We start from the raw sequence: 26,053 nt of genomic DNA on the forward strand, positions 1-26,053 counted from the left end.
GATATTCACCTTCATCTATTAGTGCCTTTCATGATTTGTGTATTCTGAGGATCTCTACATGGATCCTTGATTGATTGTTTATCAATCTAAATCCTTGATTGGTAATCTTCACTTGATTTATGGAGATCCATGATTGATTATTTTCTTTTTTGATGATACGTTTGCCCTGCAAGGAAATAGGTTGTTTTTCATTAAAATTTTACTCTAACAATCCCTTTTGGATGATGACAACATATAGTAGAGGTACTTCCCTGTTATAGTCGACTTGTATAGATGAGAGTTGATTTTCTCCCCATGAATGTAGCAGACTGTGGTTGACTAGTGGAGCTAAGTTCTCAAAATACTCCCCCCGAGGATATGGAAGAGTTTGTCTTTGCTGTGCAGATAAATATTCATACAACCAGCGATCATCTCACTAGAGACAATTAAATCAATAGAGAGAATCACCGATATTAATACTGATAGCATAATGATGATTAATATATCCTTGATTTTTAATTCTCCCCCTTTGGCATCAACAAAAAGGAAAGAATAAAGAGTTTCAACAAAAATACTAAGCAGCAGAGAGTCTTAAAAGGAGCCACATGCTCAAAGCAAAAGCAGTTCAAAAACAAAACCCACGCAGAAGTCAACAAGGACACAGCAAACAATTAATGCACACAATAATTTTAACAAATTAACGGATTATCACTGATATTTAAAGATTTTCGGAGAAAACAAAATCTTTCCTCCAAAAGAGGTTTTGTAAAAATCAGCTAGTTGAAAATAAGTGCTAATAAAAGAAATTTCAATATGTCCGTTTAAAACATGATCTCGAATAAAATGATGTTTTATGTCAATATGTTTAGCTCGAGAATGATGCACAGAATATTTTGACAAACAAATGGCGCTAGAATTATCACACATAATTTTGACAGGTTTGAAGGATAAATCATAATCACTTAATTGATGAACTATCCACAGAATTTGAGCACAACATTGATCAATGGAAATATATTCATCCTCTGTAGTTGAGAGAGAAACAGAGCCTTATATTTTGTTGTTCCGGAAATTAACAATTTTCCCAAAATTTGACATTTACCACTTGTACTTTTTCTGTCGTCCTTATCACCTGCATAGTCAGTGTCAGAAAATCCTTCAAAAAAGAATTTTTTCTCTTTTGGATACCATAAACCAACGGAAGTAGTTCCAACTAAGTAATGAATAATACGTTTTACCGCCGTTAGATGAGATTCTTTAGGGGCAGACTGGAACCGAGCACACTTGCACACACTAAAGATGATGTTTGGTCGACTGGCAGTGAGTAAAAGTAAAGATCCAATCATACCTATACTTAGTTTCGTCGACTTTCTTACCTTCGTCATCTTTGTCAAGGGAACAAGTGGAACTCATGGGAGTGCTTAATGACTTTGAGTTTTCCATGCCAAATTTTTGTATGATCTCTTTGCAGTACTTTGTTTGGCAAATGAACATACCTTTCTCAGATTGATAGATTTGTAGTCCAAGGAAAAAGGTTAATTCGTCCATCATACTCATTTCAAATTCACTTTGCATAAGGATAGAAAAATCTTCACAAAAAGAAATATTAGCGCTTCCAAATAGAATATCATCAACATAAATTTGAATAATAAGATTCTTAGAGAAGGATCATTTAACAAAAAGAGTAGTATCAATTTTACCACGGGTAAAGCCATGATTTATAAGAAAGTTGTTGAGACGATCATACCAAGCACGAGGTGCTTGTTTAAGACCATACAGAGCTTTTGAAAGTTTGAAAACATGACAAGGAAAGTTTGAATTTTCAAAACAAGGGGGTTGTTTTACAAAAACTTCTTCTTCAATAAACCCGTTTAAGAAAGCGCTTTTCACGTCCATTTGAAATAGTTTAAAACCTTTATGAGAAGCAAAGGCTAGAAGTAAACAGATAGATTTTAACCTTGCAACAGGAGCAAAAGTTTCATCGCAGTCAACTCCTTCCTGTTGAGAGTAACCTTGAGTCACCAAGCGAGCTTTGTTTCAGATTACTTCTCGATATTCATTTAGCTTATTCATGTATACCTATTTGGTTCCAATGATAGATTTGTCATCAGGTTTAGGGACTAAGTTCCATACCTGATTTTTGTCAAATTGTTCCAGTTCTTCTTTCATGTCCTTGATCCAATGTTCATCTGAGAGGGCCTCTTTTATCTTCTTTGGTTCTAATTGAGAGATAAGTGCAACATGTGTCTCATTTCTTCTTGATGCTCGAGTTTTCATACCTTCACTTGAATTTTTGATAATAAATTTTCTTGGATAATCTGGTTCACTTCTCCATTCATTTGGGACAGTTTCGACTATAGGACCTATGGAAGGTTCTTCTGTAGTCGATTGTTCAGTACTACTAGGCTCCATTTGGGTTGGTGTAGAGAGTTGACTTTCTTCATCATCAGTATTTATTCTTGTCTCAACAGATTTATTTCGAATCATCAAAAATAACATGAATGGATTCTTCAATATGTAAAGTACGTTTATTAAAGACTCGATAAGATCTACTAGAGTTTGAGTAACCAAGAAATATACCATTATCGCTTCGTACATCAAACTTACCGATATTGTCTTTTCCATTTTTGTGAACAAAACACTTGCACCTAAATGGATGGAAGTAATTGATGTTGGGTCGTTTACCATTCCATAGTTCATAGGGTGTCTTTTTCAAAATGGGTCTAATTAAGCATCAATTTAGCACATGACAAGTTGTACTTACAGCTTCTGCCCAAAACCTGTGTGGAAGAAAGTGCTCGACTATCATTGTTCTTGCCATATCATGTAATGCCCTATTCTTTCGCTCCACAACTCCATTTTGTTGAGGTGATCGAGGTGAGGAGAAGTTGTGAGTGTAACCTTTCTCATTGCAGAACTTTTCGAACAACTTATTTTCGAATTCTCCTTCATGATCACTTCTTATGGATGTAATATAGTAACCTTTATGTATTTGAACTTTCTCACAAACAAACTCAAAATTTTAAGGTATCATCCTTGTGAGATAAAAACATAACCCAAGTAAAACGAGAGTAATCATCAACTATTACAAAAGCATACCTTTTTCTGCCAATGTTGGTTGTTCTGGTAGGTCTAAATAAATCCATGTGTAGGAGCTGTAGAGGTTTATTTGTGGAGACAATATCCTTACCAGAAAAAAAGTTCCTAGTTTGTTTTCCCTTTTGACATGCGTCACAGATGTGATCTTTGGAGTAGTCCAGTTTTGGTAATCCAATGACCAGTTCATTTTTAGCTAGTTTCTCAATTAGTCGCATGCTCACATGACCAAGTTTCTTGTGCCAGATCCAGGGATCATCAGTCATTGATGCTAGAATATGTTCTCCATTGTTTTTTACAAAATCAAGAATGTATACATTTTTTTTCTCTACTTCCTTGTAGTAGATTGTTTCCAGGAGAATCTTTTAGTAAGCAACGATTCTTTTGAAAATGAACTTCTAGATTTGAGTCACATAGCTGACTAATACTCAACAGATTGTATTTGAGTCCTGTCACTAAATAAACATTTGAAATATCACATGAATCATTGAAAGAGATTGTACCAATACCAATTACTGTTCCTTTTGAGTTATCACCAAAACGAATGTTTCTTCCCTTGTATTCAGCAACGGATTTGAACAGATTTTCATCTCCTGTCATATGATTTGAACATCCACTATCCAAGTACCATTTTCCATTTGATTTCTTGCGGTGTTCCTGCAAATCAAAATTATTATCTCCTTTTAGGCACCCAAACCGTTTTGGGTCCTTCAAGGTTAGAGTTATTTGGAGTTCTTTTGGGTCTCCAAACCCATTTAGATGAGTTATGATTTCTAAACATGCAATTGTAAGACACATGTCCGGACTTTCCACAATAATGGCAAGATTTAGGGATATCTTCTTCAGAATTGGAGTCATTACTTGTTGCAACTAGGGTAATTTCCATTTGAAGAGTTCTTGCTACTAGAGACCTTCTAAGAGAATTTTTTTGAAGAATTTGATTTTAAGGAATTTTCAAGAGCAATTTTTAATGCATGAATTTCCTCATAAAGGAGATCTTTTTCGACTTCGCTTACTTCTAATTTTATTTACAAATTCCTTTTCTTATTTAGAAGATTTCTAAATTCAGAAAAAATTATATTCAAGTCTGTCACAGCACGATCTAGCAGGTTTTTCAAATCATTACAGTTGTTACATACCTCAGTGTTTGATTCTCCAACAGCCATGAAGCATATGTTTCCGATTTTTTCATGTTCATTTTCAGAGTAGTCTTCATCACCCCAACTACTTAGTACTTTGTTCTTTCGATTTCCTCTGGAGTAATTTTTCTTTGCTTCTGGCTATGTGACCGTATTTTCCTCATTCGTAGCATTTTCCATCGTTTTTTGATTGATCAGTTAATTACTTTCCAGGATTTCTTCCTCTTCTGTTGTTCTTAGATTTTCTGAAGGATTCCATTACTGATCTAGTAATTAAAGCAATTTCATCTTCTCCTTTGTCTTCCAGATTTGCTTTTAACGCCACAGTTTTCTTTTTGGATTCTTCATGGCCTTTTAAGTTCATGTTTTCGAGAGCAACAACTTTGGCGTGCCATTGAGGTGGCAAGCTTCGAAGGACTTTTCGAATGGACTCTTCGAATGTGTTCTATGGGAGGATATGTCTTTCCTGAAGCTTTGAGTTCACCAATGATCTTACTCAGTCAGGCAAACATGTTTTCAATAGTTTATCCTTCCTTCATTTGAAAGAGTTCATAATCATATACTAGCAGACTTCTTTAACTTTATCAGTTCCTTCATAGGTAACCTCCAGTTTATCCCACATCTCTTTGGTAGTATCACATCATGATATTTTTTCATATTCCTCACCACTAATAACATTATACAGAACATTTTTTGCTTTGGAGTTTATTTGAATAATCTCCATCTGTTCATTAGTATAGTTCTCCAAACATGGAATAGTAGAGGATTGACTTTCTTCTGAACTCTTTGACATAAGAATCAAAATATCACCAAGTTTGATAACTCTCCAAACCTTCACACCATAAGACTTTATAAAGGTTTCCATTCTTACTTTCCAATGAGAAAAATGTTTCCATTAAAGTAAGGGGGTCTTGTTTGAGAAGTTTCTTCTTGAAATAGTGCTCCCATAATTTATTGAGCCATGATCTTTTTCTCACCTGTTGTTAGACAGATTTTTTGTGAGACGAGGCTCTAATACTAATTGAAAGTGCAAAAGAGGGGTAAATTGTTGCTTTTCGATTTTTCCTTAAGAGTAGTTGACTTAAGGTGATCCTTAGTCGACTACTGATAGCAAATAGGAGTTAATCATCAAAAACTGAAAAGTAAACTTTGACACAAGACGTTTTTATACTGGTCGGGATCCAATGTGGATCTTATGTCCAGCCCCCTTGGGTTGCAAGGGTGTTCTCTTCAAGTTGTTCAACTTTTGGTGTGAGTACAGGGATGAGTGTAAATAGTTTACACTCAGTATTTCTTTCTCTCTTTTTGTTTTGATACAAAGCCTTACCAACAATATTTATCTCTCATTTATACAATGCTTGATAAAACTAGAGAAGGGAATGTGAGATAATTCAGACTTGTTGTACACTTCCTTTTATCAATCGAGCCTTTATTTATAGTGTTTAAAGTCTCGAATCTTTTATGTAAAGAGATAGCAACCCAAGAGATTTGATCCTTGGAAAGAAGGCAAGTGATCCTAATTTTCCAAAAATAAAGCTCAAGACTGATTTCTAATCTTGATTCTTGTTCAGCTTCCTTGATTGCCTTATTGATTATATCCGTTGTAGCTTCCTTGACTGACTGTAGATTGTAGCCATTGTGTTCTTTTAGTTTATCTTTGAATATTCAGCTCCCTTGATTAATTGTAGACTTGGCATCTTCAGCTTTCCTTGATTATTGGTTGGAATATAGCCGTTGTATTCTTCATTGCTAGTTGTCGAGATATTCACCTTCCTTGATTAGTGTCTTTCGTGATCTTTGTATTCTAAGGATCTCTGCATGGATCCTTGATTGAGTGTTTATCAATCAAAATCCTTGATTGGTAATCTTCACTTGATTTATGGAGATCCGTGATTGATTCTTTTTTCCTTTTTGATGATACGTTTGCCCTGCAAGGAAATAGGTTGTTTATCATTAAAAATTTACTCTAATATGTTTGATCTCCTTAACCTAGATCTTGGGATCTCCAGTATTATAGGTAGACTTACCGCCATAATGACTTGTCCTCGGCCATAGTCTCATTCCCTTTGATAATCTATCAACTCCCTCTCTAGTTAGGCCTTTTGTAAGTGGATCCGACACATTATCTTTTCACTTTACATAGTCAATTATGATAATTTCATCAGAGAGTAGTTCTCTAACGATATTATGTCTACGTCATATATAACGAGACTTTTCGTTATACATCATGCTACATGCCCTACCTATTGCAAATTAACTCTCACAGTGTATACATACTGTAGCTAAAGGTTTAGGCCAAAAATCTTTCAAGAAATTTTGGAGTCATTCAATTTCTTCACCGGCCTTATCTAGAGTGATAAGCTCAGATTTCATAGTAGAGCGAGCGATACATTTCTGTTTGGAAGATTTCGAAGACATTGTTCCTCCACAAAGAGTAAATACATATCCATTCGTGGATTTTACTTCATTTGACCTGGTGATTCAATTTGCATCACTATATTTTTCCAATACTATTGAATATTAGTTATAATTCAAAACAATAGTTTGATTGAGATTACTCGTGAACCGACTCAGTTTACTATTAACACATGCTATATTTGATCGCGTACACTTCATGATATATATCATACTTCTCAACACTCTAATATAATCCAATTGTGAGTCACTTTTGCCTTCATTATTTTGAAGTACAAAACTCACATTTATTGTAGTCTTGTCAATATTTAAATCAAAATACTTGAACTTGTCAAGTACCTTTTCAATCACATTAGTAACTTCAATGTCTTTTATATCGAATGTTACTTTCTAGCATATGCTTAGTAGCATTTATGTCAGAAATGTCTCTTTTGATGATCAACATGTCATCAACATAAAAACAAAAAATGACCTTACGATTTGGAGTGTCTTTAATGTAAAAAACATTTATCACATTCAGTAATCTTGATATCATTTGTCAACATAGTTTGGTCAAACTTCGCATGTCATTATTTGGGTGCTTGTTTTTTAGTCCATAAAGTGACTTAACATGTTTACACATTTTTTTCCTTTACTAGGAACCACAACGCCCTCGGGTTGTTCCATGTAAATTCATTCCTCCAATTCTCCATTTAAGAAAGTTATTTTCACATCCCGCAACTAACGTAATTAACATCTGAATTGATGTAATCCTAGTTAGTGCTTACTATATGTCAAAAAAAATCAATGTCTTCTTATTGTCTAAAGCCTATGACAGCAAGTCTTACATTGTATTTGTCAATAGTTCCATCAACTTTTTTTTCCTTTGTAGATTCACTTTGAACCCAAAAGTTTATTTCCTGGAGGAAGATCAACCAACTCTCAAGTATGGTTGCTCAAGATTAAATCTATCTTGCTATTGATAAACTCTTTCCAAAAAGGGATGAGTCCATAGAAGACATAGCTTCTTCAAATATATGAGACTCATTTTTCAAGAAGAAATGTTACAAAATCAAACCCAAAGAAAGTAATTTGTCCATTGACATTTACTACGCATCTGAATCTCTTTATTAAGTACATTCGCATTCAGACTTATGACCCATAAATCAACATGCTTTACTATTTATAGCATCTCCAATGAACATACAATCCACAGTCTTAGGTCTTATTTTGATCCGTTTGGGAATAGTTCCCTCCTTTCCATTTCTCAAATGGAATAGGCTGTACTGGAAATTGTTAGATCACTATCTTTCAAGAGTTATTGCATGTATATATTTTAAGGGCGACAAGTAATTATCAATTGGGATACAACAAAGCCTGAACAAATAAAACTTTTTGTTGCTCCCTTTACAAAAGTTTTTTTATTTGTTGCTCCCTTTACTAACAAACAAAACTTTTTATTTCTCTCTTTCTGAACAGACAAACTTTTTGATGTTCTCTTTTTCTATAATGATAGCACCCCCCCACAAATTTTGTGGTAAACCTGAACTTATGAGTAGGACATTCAACATTTCATTCAAAATTCGATTTTTTCCTGTCAACAATTTCATTAGATTGAGGTGAGTATGTGCAGAAATTTGATGGATGATCCCATTTTCCAAATATATTTCTATAAAAGAAGATTCATATTCTCCACATCTACCACTTCTAATCATGTCAATGATTTTCAACATCAATTTTATATTGCCTAGACGTTTCTATCGTTTCATCCTTATCATTCAGCAAATAGACATAACAGTATCTAATGCAATTGTCAATAAAATTTATGAAACACTTTTTCCACCACGATATGTTGTTGACTTCATATCACAAATGTCGGTGTAAATCAATTCTAAGGGATTAAAATTCCTTTCAATAACACATACTTCACATTTTGATTTATTGCACTAGAAGTTAGGCAAAACTTCTACGTTGATTAGCTTTTTGCAAGTTTTGTAATTGACATGTCTCAAATGTTCATGTCGCTATCAATTTGATTCAAGCAAGTAAGAACAAACGGAAATACTGAGTTCAAAAAGACCTTTCGTGAGGTAACCTTTTCCTACAAATATTTTGTTCTTTACTTTTTATAACTTTGTCAAATACAAACAATGTTTTAGAGTCAGCACATTACCAATGTCCTTTTCAAAAGGACATTTCCATAAGATTCAATTTTTTAAAGAATTACCCATGACCATAGTCTCATCGGTCCAATAAGAACAATATGACCCAAATGTTTGTTTTACAACACAAACATAACAGATTGCATTTCACCAATGTTCGTGTTCAAATAAATTTATTTTAATAGACATATCTTTTTATGAAAAATTACAATATTTTAAGTGACATTTTTTCATCAAAGAACACAATTCTTTTGAACGAGTAATATAATTTTATGATTTTATACTAGTCATATCATATACTAGTAAAGAGAGACTCAACAACCACAATATCAAATATACTCCAAGAATTTTGTGGGTCTAACATAATACAAGAATTTCATTAAATTTCATATCTTGTACTTTCAAATTTTAATTAGATAGTAAGTCTAATTTTGTCTTTATCACAAGTAAAGAATTCCCTACATTTTAAATATGTTCTCAAAAATATTTTTCTGTTGTAAAACTAAAGCAAAATATGACAAGAAATATAGAAGATGAAAACAATAGAAATATAGAGACAAGATATGAGAGTATTTCTTATGCTTCAAAGTCTTTAAGTGTATACAATATGAACCCTTATGCCTCTATTTATAGTGTAACATAGAGGCATACAAAAGATTAGTCATAAACATGACATTAACATGAATATAATGAAGGAGGTTATAGAAGTGAAAGATTACAAGAATAATAGTTATAAAGTTGGAGGTTATGGAAGTTATGGTTATCTTCATAATGGAGGAAAGTAATGGAGATAATGGGAGGGAATAACTTCTTGGTGTAGTGGACATCCACACTATAATATTGTATAACACTCCCCCTTGGATGTCCATAGATAATATACCTCGTTAAAACCTGACTAGGAAAAAACCCTATGGGGAAAAATCCTAGTGAAGAAAAAAGAGTACACATATCTTTTAATACGTTTTGAATGTTGTCTCGTTAAAAACCTTACCAGGAAAACCCAATTGGGATAAAATCATGGTTAAGGAAAAGAGTACAACACGTATTTTTCTCCCCCTGATAAAAACTTTACTTGATATCTCGGAGACGATGCATTTCGAGATTATCACTTGAATGTGTCTTTGAACGTCTATCTCACCATTTTATTGAAGATCATGTGTGAAAAAGATTTTTGGTGAAATATGTTTTGTTCGATCTCCTTTGATTGTATCATCCCTTCAATTGAGCTATATATTATTTTCATAGATGGTGGCTAGAATATCCTTTTCAAAATAAAATCACATATTTTCTGAATATGATAGATTATGATTCCAACCAAATACACTCCCGACTTAATTCATAGATCAATATTATTTTTGCATGATTTGAAGAAGTGGTTACTAATGTGATTCTTTAAATTTACAAGATATTGTTGTGTCTCTATATGTAAATAAACAGTCCATTTGCGATCAAGCTTTATGCAAATCAAATAAATATTTTGCATCTACATAATCAAATCAATTCTGACTCGGAGATTGATCATTTCAATTTTATTGAAGCTCGTATTTTCTTCTTAAAGAAAATCACAAATCTTCTGTGTGTTGAGCTATTTGCTTTGTTAGTTTCTTGTCATAACTTGAATCATAATATGACAGTCCTTTCACATAACTTTTGTTATGTATATCAAATAATCTTCTAGCATTGCATAACCAGCAATATGTAAGTGCACCATTTGCACTAATACATGACATTTTAAATCATTTTCATGAGATCAAAAATATACTTTCTATGTGTTAAGCAGTCTCAGAACCATTGGGTACTCAATGAAATTGTTTTAAGACCTTTTAAATCCTTCAAGGATTTTCATATGACAATCGTAGTCTAGTTAGACATAATAATCAATCATTATACATATTCAAGTATTTTATCTATTGCCAGACTGAAACAAGTCTCATTGCATCCACCACTGGAGAATATATCTCCATTTAATAATGTCAGGATTTTTGCAAAAATCCTTTATCCCCCGAGGCACAAACCGCGTTTTATATCTTACAGTTATACTTTTGCACAATGATTCATTTGTATCACACTGACATTATATTTTGATCCATGAAATATAAGATAAAAAAAGATCATTTTTCTAAGTGAAACAAAATATACTTGAATATAGTGTCAATCATTTATATGTCCACACTATATGACAGATTCGAATTTAAGATGATCCTCATAACCATTTATAGCATTGAGTGCTACTTCATATCATAGATACCGTCGACGGTCATTTTGATATCGATTCCAATACGACATAACCTATCAAGATCTCTTCATTTTCAGGTACCTCAACCTTTGCCAAGGTTTTGTGAAGTGTAATGTCATAGTGCTCTTTCAAAGCACTTACCTCATTATCGTGACCATTTTGATAATTTGCTCCTCTCCTTCCTCAAGGAGTTTTACGTTTGGAATCGATTGGTCTATGATACTTCTGGCGTACCATAGACTCTGTCCTTCAAAGACTATTTTGTCACTCCCCGAGCCTACACCCTGAGCAGGACTGGCACTCAAAGACCATTGATGGCCCCAAGAGAACCCTTGGCCTGGCTTACTTAACTCAACGGAAGACAATATTCATATCTATAATGATAAATGAACTTAATTGAACTGAATAAAGAAATAATTGAGAACGTTTTAAAGATTAAACATTCAACTTGGCCAAAAGTGGCAACCCAAGTCTTAACAATAAGGAATGATAATGAAAAGACTCAAAGGACTAACATCTGACTGTCTATGAAGCCTCTAAAACAACTGAGATGGATATTGGGACAACCCCCACAACATCCTAATGAACTAACTAGAAAGCAATAAAAAGGAGTCCTCTGGAAATGCAAAGAGGCTCACCGACTAACTCTGAACTGCTCACTGGATCAACGGTGCACTGGAATGCTGATCTTAGTTACATGTGTCTGCATCATAATAAGATGTAGGCCAACTGGCATCAGTACATTGAATGTACAAGTATGTGAATTGGAATTCTAACAAACATAGGCTTGAAAGAGAATTTGAAAGAAACACTTACCTTGGCTCTACTCAACTCATGAATACTTACTGAACTCATTTCAATATAAAGCAGTTTAAACAAGTGCAATATAAAGAAAAGTTGTTTAAATATATGATGCCAACTCTGTGTATATACAAGGATACAACATAACTCTGAAATGTATGTAAAAATACAATAAACTGATGTATATAAAAATACAATAACTTCTGTGGAAGTTTCTCTAACCGACAACCATCACATAAAAGCTATAGTAATGATACAGCGATCTACCTCACGCTGCCAGCGCATCCTATACCCGACCAAAGGTATAGAACCTGAACTGCTTAATGGATCCACTAGTCTATTGCGAAAAGGATTCATCTAAAAACTATGAATCTTTTCTACCCATGATGGCTACATGGTTCTATGGTGACGTGAGTTATCTAAACTCATACACGTCCCCAATTCGGTGCTCAATACTACTCCCAAAATATACTAGCTCTTATGTTTTAAAAGCATACTTCTTCTGTGATTTGAGATTAGTGCTCAAAAACTTAGTTCAAAGGTTATCTTGGAAATCAATGTTTCCCTTCTTGTTTCATTTAGAAAGCGATTACTATTTCTGAAAACTAGCCTGAAGGCTCTTTGGGAATCTCTTTGGAAATACTTAGTCCACATATACTTTTGAAGAAATGAACTTTAAGCTTTACTCTTTACTCTTTACTCAACTTGAACTTTAAGTCTTAAAACAAAGTTAAAATATTTGGAAGAGACTTTTGGAAAACTCTAAGAACTTATCTTGACTTGACTCTTACTTCTCTTGTCTTTGATCTTAACCTTCCTTGAATTGGATTATGGATTCAAGGTTCATGATCTCATGTTTATGGATGATTTCATGATGTTTATATGTACTTTAGAGTGTTAGAATCAACTAAGAACATAGGTACATCACTTAGGAACTAGTACGAAAAGGTGGGGGAAGAATGGGGAGAACTGGCGTCCCTGGCGCTCTGAGAAGCGCGGGGCGCCAACCCTCAAACATCAAAGAAGCTGCTAGGGAGCGCTGGCTGGCGCGTCACCCCAAGAGGTGAACTTCAGAGCCCCTTTTGGGGAGAGCTGGCTAGCGCGATGCCCCACCCCCTTCCCCAGGTTTTTGACGATTTTTCTTCTCCGTTTTTCATCTCTAAACCCTCTAAACTTCCATAGTTCTTTCCCCAAACACTTAGGATCATTAGTACCCTAAATACCCAATAGATTTAACTCGAAAAAACAACCTGAAAACACGAATCAAATCAACATTAGGCATTCAACAATCAACCAACAAGAATTCAACAATGTTCTTCAAGAACTTCACTTTCTTAACATTCAAACAACTCCAAATTTGCTGAATTGAAACAAGTTTGGCGTGTGGGTGAACTAACCCAAAACTATGTGATCTCACATACCTTGTAGGGATCACCCTCGACGAATTTCACTCGCAAGGCTTGAACGTTCCTGGCGATTTCTTGATTTCTCTCCTCTTTTCTCTTCTTTCTTCTCCTCTCCAAGCCCTAGCGTAAATTCTAATTTTTCCAAACTGAATAAAGTCTGGTTTTACCACCAATAAATCTCCTAAAACAAATTAGAGTAATTAGGTAAGGAAAAGACTAAATCGCCTTTCTAAAATCCGGATTAGACATTTCCTTATTCCAACAGCCCAACTTCCAAAGGGTATAGCTTACTCATACGAACTCGGAATCGTGCAAAATCGGCGGCGTTGGAAAGGTCATTACAAGATCTTTCCAACCATATCTAGAACTATACCTAACTCATACTGAGCTAGGAGTTATGGTCATTTGAAGTTGACCAAAAACTTACTTTAACTTACTTAAAATTTTCCAGATTTCCTTATACTTTCCAAAAATGCCTATTTCCAGATTTTGAACTTCTTTCTAGTTGCGAGATGTTACATATTTATTGGAGCATTTTCAGCATAATTAAAATATGGGGTCAACAAATACATCTGGCAAATTATTTGCAACATTTTGCAAATGAATTTTCTGTGGAACTTCAAGTTCACATTTTTTTAACGAGGATCTAGATAATTCAATCCACACATAATTTTCAGTTGTTACACATATCTCCCCCTAATGTTAGGAAATCTAATATTTACCCCCAACCTCATTTGGGGATCCATCTTTGTGCTTGGTGGAGCAATAAAATCATACGTGCACACATCAAATTTTTAGATGGAAATTATTTGGTTCCTGACCATGAGCCAATTGTGATGGGAGAACCTTGTTGGCTTGATGCATACATGTTAAATAAACTCATCTCATACCAAATTTTATTTGAGAGATTTGTTCTCATAATCAGTGGTCTAGCTATAATTGGAGGCAAACAATTTTTGCTAAACCAACCAGTATTATCAACATATTTTTTATAGTTTGGAACTATGCTCTTAATTTAACAATTTGAGCAAACAACCTTACAAAAACCATTTTGTAAATTGATGCAAATGCACATGTGACAATACCATAGATGCATCTATTAAATCAAAATAGTAAGCGGTCCACATGGTAGGTGAACGGCCCATATATATTCACCTTTTTATATGTTCCAAATAATTTCAGGGAATACAATCTCAACCTTAGCAGGTACAATGATCATTTTATCATGAGAACAAGCAACACAAGAGAATTCTTGAAGAATCTTTTATTTCGTCAAACATATAGTCATATGAATTCTCAATTTCTTTTGCATCACATTTGAATCGGAATGGCCAACCGATTATGCTAACTGATATTTATTCTAGTAAACTTTTAGTTTACTTTTGCATGTGATTCCATCATCATGTCCATATTTGTATACAACAAACAACGGAAAAAAATGGGTAATCTTATACGTAAATATTTATAACCCACTTTGGTCGTAGTAATTTGAAGATATTAAATCTTCCCATAATTTATAGTCTCAATATAATATTTTTTTTCTTTTCAATTCTTCTGAAACTTAAAAAGTTTCTTTTGAGACTTACTACAACCCCAATATTATGAACAATTTCATTCCTCCGAATAGTAACAAATTAGCCCTTTCGGAACTCTCAATTAATTTTGTGTACTACCACAAATTTCACAACGTCATTCTTATGGTGACCATCTCCTTCAAGGAGAAAATTATTATTATTGTCATGGTTAAAATTATCATATGCAAGAATTATTTCTTGACAACCAATGACAAATTTGTGTTACCACACAACAATATTTATTTTGGTCATAGCCACAACCTTTATAGGAAAGAATTATTTCTTTCTTTTGTCCTTCGATAGTTCATAATTTAACATACCACAATATTTGTGTAGTATTTAAAGTATATGACTAAATGACCATTTATGTCAAAATATTTCTTTTCAATCTCTCAAACCTCCCGTAGAGGTGAGATGTGACATTTATTCAACAATACATGAACATGTTCTTATCCATAAGAACACAAGTCACATTTTCTTTAAGAAATAGACCATAACCATTTGAACATGCTCCATAAGTTTTTATTAGAAACTCATCGTCATGCTTTCGCATTTATCAAATTTATGTGACTCACCAACATCACTTTAAGAGGTCAAATATACCAAATGTACTACCACTTTGTATTCCTTTATTTCGATGGAGGATTTACAAAACTTTTCAAATTTGGGTTGCACCAACAACAATGTGCCCAATAACTTCTCATACCACTTTGATGGATAAAAATTACTTTCACATTTGAAAGAGCATCTTAAGAAACAATGTGTCCAATAACCTTTCATACCACTTTAATGGACAAAACTACCTTCACATTTGAAGGACCATCTTAAGAACCCATAATGTTCTTCCTTTTAATTACGACAATGATGAACATTAGCATTGTACCACACCCATATTCATACATTCAACCACTTGTCATTTTTCAGACATATTATGCACTGCTACCACATTCACATAAGAGTGGAGCAAATTAATTGGGTAAATTTTATGACTTTTAGTCAAAAGTATAAAACTTTATGTTAGTCATCATCATATCATCACTATAGTGCATTAGGACTTAAATCCAATGTCTTGCCCATATAAAGACGCCTTTGGTCATAAATAAATGGGACTTGAACCCAACTTCTTATTATCATGGTGCACCGAAACTTTAACTCGATGTCTTACCCACTTGGTGCGGTGAAACCTGAATTCACCGTCTTACCCTCAACCAATGTCTTAATAAACCAAATGCATTACCAAAAAATAAATATTGAATACCATAAATATAATCTGAATTTGACTTAAAACTGAATAAAAATGAAAAAACTAATTAATTAGAATAATATGTTGGAACCATATAAATGTCCTAAGTTAAAATAAATTAAAACACTTTAATAGTAATTATACCTTGCAACCGAAGAATTATTAGGATAATTCATAAAAATCAAGAAATACCTACCATTGATTCTTGATGGAGAATGAGCAACTCGTGCTGATAACGTGTTGTAAAACCAAAGCAAAATATGACAAGAAATATAGAAGATGAAAACAATAGAAATATAGAGACAAGATATGAGAGTATTTCTTATTCTTCAAAGTCTTCAAGTGTATACAATATGAACTCTTATGCCTCTATTTATAGTGTAACATAGAGGCATACAAAAGATTAGTCATAAGCATGACATTAACATGAATATAATGGAGGAGGTTATAGAAGTGAAAGGTTACAAGAATAATGGTTATAAAGTTGGAGGTTATGGAAGTTATGGTTATCTTCATAATGGAGGAAAGTAATGGAGATAATGAGAGAGAGTAACTTCTTGGTGCAGTGGACATCCACGCTTTAATAATTTATAACACTTTCAAGTATTTGAAATTATTTTCCACATATTTTTTCCCATGCTTTCAAATTGTATACCATCAAAACACATTGGCAACACGAATCCTTCTTTTGGAGATTTAATCAATAGAAACACCCATTGCAGGCACATAAATCACTAATTTTATGTCACTAGTATTTTTTCCCCTTTCTGTCACAATTAGACAGACCACTTAGTATTTAGAATACTAAAATAAAGATTCAATCTTTATATAACTTGTTTCTAGTTTAACGATGAAATTTTTATATTCTTCTAATCGTTAATCGAATGAACCTTGAATTCTAATGAAGTTTTAATATTCTTCAAATCAGTTTTACATTCAGACAGAGTAGTAACCAAAAAGGTTTTAATCTCCAGAAACCTCAAATACAACACTGTTTCTAGCTAACGATGAAGATTTTATCTTTTTTCAAATTATTTTGCCTTTATATTCCTGACGAAGATTTTGTACTCTTCAAGTCAGAATATTCATTCAAACAAAGTATTTAATAAATTGGTGAAGTTTCTATATTCTTCAAACCAAAGGAGTAAAAAAAATCAGAAGATTTTAGTCTCCAAAAGTCAAACACAATCAAATTTCACATAGAGTAGAAAACTACAAAAGGTTTTTATATTCATCCATTAAATAGAATACATATTAATAAGGGAAAATGGCATGATATATCCCTCAACTTTATCATTTAAAGCTAATATACTCCTCATTATGAAAGTGGTTCATATATGCCCTTATTGCTATACAAATGGCGCACATATACCCTTTTCCTCCAACGGAAGTGGAAAAATTAATCTTAATTTAATATTTTAATTATTATTTTTAAAAAAAAATATAATCCCATATGTGTATATTTAATCCTCCTTACAAATAATTTTTTTTTTACTTTTTTTGTTTCAACGACTAATTTAAAGTTATTATTTGATGGCCAAATTTATTTATGTTTCTCTAATTTTCTTGTAAACTTTATTATAGATGACCCAATTTTTTTTCAATACAAAAACTAAATAACAATATAGTGAAAAAAATAGTTTTAAATTATAATATAGCCACAAAAAAATTAGTTTTAAAATTTTCTCTTTACACTAAGGAACGAAAGAAAAAAAAAGAACAAGAAACTCAAAAAATATAATCAAAGATGTCAAAAAATAATTTATGTATAAAAAAGATTAAAATATACCTTGAAATTCGCTAGAAGGATCATCTATACCCCTACATGATTTGTTTTAAATTTAAAAATCAAAAACATAAATTTAAAAATATTTTTTTCACTTCCGTTAAATTAAGGGTATATGTAAGCTCATTTTGTAACGGTAGGGGTATATGTGAGTCGTTTGTATAACGATAAGGGTATATATGAGCCACTTTCATAACAAGGGCATATCAGCTCCAAATGGTAAAGTTGAGGGGTATATCAGACCATTTTCCCTATTAATAATAATAAAGACATATTCTAAGATCATCACATAATGACCATCTATCCTAACATTTATGAAATAAATCTCATAACTTTTATAGGATAGAAAAAGAAACTAATAATCAAGGGAAATAAAGATAGAACCTGATTTTTACTCTCATTGAATCATATTCTATCTGTCAGCAATGATTCCATGCAAGTCATTTTTCTTGCTATTTTTTTTTCTTTTCTCAGTTTCCATCATATTCCAATTTTCCTTAGAAGACACTGAATTTCAACGAGAGACTAAACTCATGTTGAAATATTGTTAGGAGACAACATTTGTTCATTTAATTCTTCTCATAGTTATATAGAACCAAGAATATAGGAAAACAAATTAAAGTGCATATCTTAACATTTATTCACAAAATAACTTTTTTCATTGAAAAGAAAACTGAAGGGGTGCGTTGCTTCAATGCACTTGGGAAGAAATTGAAAATAATTTTACCCATCCAAGGAAAACTTACTACAGAAAATATACTCAAACACATTAAAGTAGTATTAATTCATCCCAAATCTCTTTTATCATATGATAAAATAATTCTGTCTTTTTTTCAACAAAAAGAACACAGAAAATACCATTAATATTAAATTTCTGAAGCTTGTTATCTCTTGTATTCAGATTAGCAAACCAGAAATAATAAAAGATGAAAAGAAAAAGAAAAGAACTATCCGAGTCCACAGAACTCATTGTCCTTAAGAAATTTAATCCCCTCAAGTACCCGAGGTTGCAGATTAATTCCTCCCAAGATAAAATGGATTAACCATTAAAGAAGTAGCGGTACCTTAGACTTCGATAATTTCAACAAACTCAAATGACAGCAACAAATTACACACACAGACACGATCGATCGATTTTATTTTGTAAGAAATGTATGCAAAAGCAGGGAAGAATTCGATGCAGAAAAATGAGAGAAAGCCTCTCTATTTATAGCCAACAAAGGATAAAGGTCACAACTCTTTGGGGAAAAAAAGACAACATTTCAGAAAGGTCACAACCTTTTGGAAAAGGCACAACCTTTCAAATGGTCACAACCCTTTAAAAAAGACACAACATTTCATAAAGGTGACAACCCTTTCGCAAAGTCACAACCCTTCAGGAGAGTCACAACCCTTCATTTCATGTTCACACCTTTAAAACCCAACAAAAATATGATTAACGTAGGTATAATATGGTGGCCATTATATTTTTTAAAAAATAAATTATTTTTTAAATAAAAGGGTCAAAAATATCATCGAACTATTTAAAATAGCTCATATTTATCCTTTATTCGTTTTTGGTATTAAAAGTACCCTTGCCGTCTATTTTTTAGACCACGTACAAATATTCTTAGATCACTATTTTAAAATGTGGGGGGCGTGAGGCGGGGTGATTTACTTAGCATAGGGAGAGACATACGCCTCGAGACGGGGGCGTAAGCCCTATGGATTTTTTAATTTTTTAATTTACAATATATAATATAATAATATAATAGCACAAAATTATTTTTAAAAAAAAATACATCAATGATTTGAAAATGAAACTTCTAACATTATTATACAAATATAAATAATCTAATATCTTACCTTTCTAATAATAGAAGAATCATAATTTCTAAAAATATATTATTAGCATATTGTACAATTTACCCCCCTCCCCCCACAAAAAGGGAAAAATTACGCGTTTAAGCAAACATATATTAGTTAATTAGTTAACATACCTATAGTTTGTATTAATTACAATTCACGACCTACTTTTAGCTATAATTATGCGACTCAGCTTTTTAGTTTTATATAATTCGCACATTTGTATAATTGGGAATTTGGATAATATAATTTGTATAATTCAGAAATTTGTATAATATAATTTGTATAATTTTTTACACTTCTGATGTTTGTAATTGTATAAATTCGTTATTTTGAGTTTATACAAAAATAACTGAATTATACAAATGTACCCACGAATTATACAAACGAGCTTAAACTGTAGCTACAGCCCGTAAATATGCAAATTATAGTTATGGAGCATAATTAAGTTTATTATAGTGGTTATTTGCGAAAGTTTCCCTTAAGAAAATAATCAATAAAACTTATAAGTATTATAATAAAAACATCACTTTGTCATGAATAAAAATAAAATTACTTTCAAATAACTAAATAAAATATGATAATTTTTAGGCAGATGACAAAAAACATGAACCGCTAAATGCACTTTTCTTTTTCAAATCTCAGGGACATGGTCTAATCATGAGGAGATCAATGATAAGTGAAAAAGTAAAATTTCACTATGTATTTTTAAAAAGAAATATTACGCAATATATAATCACCCTCACAGTGTTACCAAATAGTAAACATGTGATACTTCAACTTGTTATTTGAATTACTCGCAATTTTATTTCTATAGATTAAAAAACTATTGAGTATTCATTTAATCAAGAATTATGAGGATCGACAATGTTAACTAAAGAATTTAACACATAATTTGTGTAAGATCTGTTAGGTGAGTCCCAAGCGCGTGGGCTGAGTGTTCTTAGGGTGTACAATTGAACGCTTAGAGCGTAAATCTTACAAAACTGAGTTACACTTGAGTCTCGAGGTGTTTTGCCAGAGCCCTGCCCCGAGGCAAGTCCCAATAGAGTCTTTTAAAACACTGCTTACGATTAACGGATATCCACATGTGCCATTTAGATTGTTGACATGAAAGTCCAACATGACAAAAAAAAAAGAAACAAAATTGTCCTCGAACTATCGTAATCATTTTCTTTTGGTGAGATTTTTGATGGGTTTAATATAATTATTATTTTTTTACGTCAATGTTAAGAAAAAAATAATTAAAATTATACGTTCAATTAACATATTTTAATTTCAAATGAACTCAAGTATTGGGAAAAGAAAGCTTAATTTAAAATTAAGATATACTTTTAAACAATCACAAATCAAGTTCAAGTTTAAAATTATCCCAAATTTTATGAAACGAACTTTAGCATACAAATACAGAAAGACTATTTGTAAGTTGCTAAATATCGAAACCTCAAGTTAAGTTGCATATAGTACTTACTAAAAATCTTTGCTAAGTCAAAATATGTCACATAAATTAAAATAGAAACCGCATAATAATACAAAATAAAATAAAATAAACGTCTTTTGATTCAAGTATATCCGATCTTCTTTCTCTAAATGCAGAAATTATACTATTTTTAGAAAATAATTTTTATTTTAAGTACTATAAAAAAATTATTTCTAATAGAATAAGTTATGTTGCGTACTCGTGTTCATACCAAGTTCAAATAGAAGAGTTATAAATTTATATATACCTTATGATACTTGGACAAAAATATGTTAGGTAAGATCACTTGTTGATAGGATGAGTAATTTTCAATAATTTAAAGGCAATTTTGATCTTTTGTTTTTCTTTTTGTCCGGTATGACTGTCATATAAGCTCTAATAGTAAGACTAACTATATAAGAGTATTTATGGTTTAAAAATAAATTAAAAAAGATATTTTAAGGAAAAAAGGTTTGATATATCCCCAATTTTGCTATTTAGAGTTGATATACTATTTATTATGAAAGTGACTCATATATATATATATCTCTATTGTTACACAAATGGTTAACATATATCCTTTTCTTCTTACGAAAGTGAAAAAATAATTTAAAAACAAATCCATGTAAGAGTACATGTGATCCTTCTCACATATTTTTTTTCTTTTGACTATTTTTATCCATAGACTAATTTGAATTTATTATTTTGATGATCAAATTTATTTTCTTGTAAGATTTATTATAGGTGCTTCAATATTTTTTATTACAGATAGGAAAATTAAATTTAAGTATAGTGAAAAAATTAATTTTAATTTTTTTCAACTATTAATTTTCAATTTTTTCCATTTACATTTCTTTCTTTTTTCCTTTTATTTTTACACTAAAGAATGAACGAAAAAAAATAAAATAAGAATTAAAAACTCAAATAATAATAATAAAAAAGTCAAAAATGATTTATGTGTGAGAAGATCAAGTACATATTTTTTTAAAACTAAAAAAAATTAATATTATTTTTTTCCTTTTTATAGTTGTAGGAATATATATGAGTCATTAATATAATGATAGAAATATATACGAGTTACTTTTGTAATTAGGAATATATCAAGTCATTTTCCCTATTTATTTATTTTTAAATACAAACAACAAACGAGGATAAAGATAAGTTATTTCAAATAATTTGAGAGTATTTTTTTCAAATTATCAATTAATTATGGGTAGCCAGCCATCAGAGTAGAGCAGCAGTCTGCATGAAAGTCAACACGGAGCCTTCGTCTACTCATCCATTCTCCTTCTTACCAACTCCCCCTTCTCTTTTTCATTTCATTTTTTTTTCTCTATAAATAGATTCACTCTTTTCTTTCACCCACCAATCCATTATTAATTCATAAAAAGCATCACCATTTTCAATTATCTAATTAATTGAAAGTAGAAGGGAAAAAAAAAAATGATGATGCTTGTCAATTGTTCTAAGTGCCACACCCCCTTACAACTCCCACCAGGTGCAAAGTCCATTCGCTGCGCCATCTGCAGAGCCGTCACACTAATTGCTGATCCTCGCACTGCTCCGCCAACACCGCCTTCCGCTTACAATAACCACTACTATCCGCCTCCGGCCCCTGCTCCTGCTCCGTCTACTTATAATTACCAGTCGAGTAGTTCCGGTCAAAATTCATCGTCACGAAAGAGAGCTGTGATTGTAGGCATTTCGTATAAGAATACGAGGAATGAACTGAAGGGATGTATTAATGATGCTAAATGTATGAAGTTCTTGCTCACTAATCGATTCAACTTTCCTCAAGACTCAATTCTCATGCTTACTGGTATATATTCTCATATACTTAAAAACTCTTTTCGATCAATTTTAACTCGTCTCATCTTGACTTTGACTTGTAATTCTGAGGTAGTTTTCAATTGATTATGCGTTGTGTGCCCCTTTTTTAACGAAGAGATTAAATTACATTGATCACTTTATGACCTCCAGCTATTAGAGGGGTTCGAAAAATTGGGTCTTGACCTATTATATACCTAACTCATTTTGACCCAAGTAAATTTAAATTGGATTGAGTCTTGATCCGCCCAAATTTAATCCAATCAATTTTTGCTTTAGTTTGGTTCTCTGTGTTATCAAATCTTTTCCGTACTAGTTTTGTAGACAAATATTACCACTGAGCTCTTACTAAAACCAAATCTTGGGTTGCCATTGTTCAGCTTAAGCTAGTATGATATTTAGAGACTATGTTTTATTTAACAAATCGTATTTAAGCCAATAATGTACTGGTATTTTCTTTATCAGCTAGGAGTAACTTTTAGCTACAATTTAATTATAAATAAGTCAAATTAACTTCTAAAACTGTGATTAATCAAACAATATTGCATAAGAAAGACAGAAGGAATAACTTGAAGAGACAGAGGGAATAACATTTAATAAAATAATTTCTTAAAAGGTATACTCAATATGCCCTTTATTTTCTTCTTCACACCTTTATGTGACAATCACAGCTTTCTCCAAAAGTGTGTGTTGATGTAATATGGATGTGAGATGAAAATGATAGAACAAGCAGTATACTTAACTACTACTCATAACTCCATCATTAATGAAAAAATAAGCTTATCACGTTTGCTACTTCGCATCATGACTTTACAATCTAAAAACACTGTACAGGCTTCCCCAAGACAGTAAAAAACTCGTGATGCTGTGTATGGATTCGCTCTTTATCTGTTCGTTTTGTATTGATTCGCTCTACATTTGTTCGTTTTGTATTGATTCGCTCAGTATCAAAGTGAATTGATACACTGATACTGATATAGAGCGAATTGATACAGCTCCAAACGAAAAAAAAATCTATAAAGAACAACCCTGACATAGAAGTCTCCTATCTTTCCTTGTTTTAAAATCTTGAAAACTTCGTGCATTCTTGTACGTGGTGGCTGAGTGTTACTTTTTGCTCTGATGTTTGGTGTCTCGTGAACAATTCATAAAGGCTATGTCATTTATCCCCTTTTAGTTTGATTCTGTGTTATTTTTTGCGAGGAGATGTGATGAGGAGTGAGGATCTAGATCAATAATTTTTCTGTTTTAATTGCATGTTCTCATGTTATATAGTAATATAGCTAGACTCACTATTAACTAGTCCTAACTCTGAAATGTCCATTTCCCTGTGGAAGTATACTTTCAGAAGAAGAGAGAGATCCATACAGAATTCCGACAAAACATAATATAAGAATGGCAATGTACTGGCTTGTGCAAGGTTGTCAGGCAGGGGATTCTCTGGTGTTTCATTATTCTGGTCATGGTTCACAACAAAGGAATTACACTGGAGATGAAGTTGACGGGTTCGATGAAACACTTTGCCCCTTGGATTTTGAAACTCAAGGAATGATTGTTGATGATGAAATTAATGCAACACTTGTTAGGCCTCTTCCGCGTGGAGCTAAGCTTCATGCTATTATAGATGCTTGTCACAGTGGTACTATGCTTGATCTACCATTTCTTTGTAGGATGGACAGGTCTGTAGCACTACGTTCTTTTTCTGCCTTATGCTAGATTGTGTCTCTCAGAAACAACCTCTCTACCTGCCAAGGTAGGGGTAAGGTCTACGTACACTCTACCCTCTCTAGTCCTCACTTGTGGGACTATACTGAGTATGTTGTTGTTGTTGTTGTTGCTCTCAGTGTAACCTTTTCAAGATCATTTAATACCTATTATATGATATTTGATGTCCTTTGGTTACAGGACTGGACGCTATGTATGGGAAGATCATCGTCCTCGATCAGGAGCTTGGAAAGGAACAAGTGGGGGAGAGGTCATATCCTTCAGCGGTTGTGATGATGATCAAACCTCTGCTGATACAGATGTAAAATTCCTGCATCCTCTTAAATTTTGAATCCGGGATATTGAAATTTATCCGACTAAATCCATCTAACTAAGCCGATTAAATGAACCTTCTGATTGATGGCAGAATTTGTCCAAGGTCACTTCAACTGGTGCGATGACCTTTTCCTTCATCCAAGCAATCGAGCAAGGAAAAGGAACTACATATGGAGGTATTCTAAATGCAATGAGATCTGCCATTCGCAGTTCTGATAATGGTGTAGGAGGTGGCATTGTGACATCTCTTCTGACAATGCTAATTACCGGAGGAAGTGCTGGCGTTGGAATGAGACAGGTACCTTTTGCCAAACGAATATGTTCGTTTAGTTCAATTGTTTGAAACATAAATGTCTAGTTATGTCGAATCAATATTTTGATGTCGAAATTGTTGTTCTCATCTTTTGTTTCAGGAGCCACAATTGACAGCAAATGAGGCATTTGATGTGTACACCAAGCCATTTTCATTGTAGCATCTTACTCATCAAGCAACACTACCAACCTAAGGTTTTCAACTTTTCAATTAGCTTTTGGGTGTTGAGTTCATGTACAGTTACTAAGAAGGCAGTTGTAGGGTATTAAGATTCTTATATTCTTCAATTTCATAAATATTAATCATTCATGTAAAACTATGATTGCTGTAATACGACTTTCATCAAAATTTCTGGAGCATAAATCCATATATGTTCTTTACCAGTTTCATATTCTTCTTTCCTAATTCTCTCTACCCCGGGAAATCTACGAAGCAAATGAACTATGTAGACATGTGCATTCAAATTCCAAAATATTGATATAAATCAGAATAATAAATCTTGCTGGTCAACAAAACACCTTAGTCTAGGCTCAAACCCAGGCCCTTGAGGCGACTTTGAACAGCTTTAACCATTGGGCTAACTTTTTTTTTAGTATATCAAGATTTTTCAACAATTAGTATATATCAAAAATATTAATATTTAACATATTTACTCGTAAAAAATTTCTGACAAAGGTTATTTATCTGACCATCCAAGGTTCACCCCGATTGAAATAAACAAATTAATTCTACAACAAAAATCTGTGGTTGTCC

The 26,053-nt window shown here is 32.5% G+C and overlaps 2 protein-coding genes across 3 annotated transcripts in view; one reads left to right on the forward strand and one right to left on the reverse strand.

Moving 5' to 3' along the window:
* Positions 1-26,053, reverse strand: part of LOC125823080 (polyadenylate-binding protein 1) — a 239,916-nt gene that overhangs the window by 207,842 nt on the left and 6,021 nt on the right. The gene's annotated exons all lie outside the window — the stretch shown is intronic.
* Positions 22,501-25,631, forward strand: LOC125823072 (metacaspase-1-like). Its single transcript, XM_049502487.1, has 5 exons — positions 22,501-22,939; positions 24,296-24,626; positions 24,853-24,973; positions 25,079-25,285; positions 25,401-25,631. The coding sequence occupies exons 1-5, from the start codon at positions 22,564-22,566 to the stop codon at positions 25,458-25,460; spliced, it is 1,095 nt and encodes a 364-aa protein (XP_049358444.1). The 5' UTR covers positions 22,501-22,563; the 3' UTR covers positions 25,461-25,631.

This window comes from Solanum verrucosum, unplaced genomic scaffold, assembly GCF_900185275.1.
Source record: "Solanum verrucosum unplaced genomic scaffold, falcon-dt-bn FXZP01000199.1, whole genome shotgun sequence".
Lineage (NCBI taxonomy): Eukaryota > Viridiplantae > Streptophyta > Magnoliopsida > Solanales > Solanaceae > Solanum > Solanum verrucosum.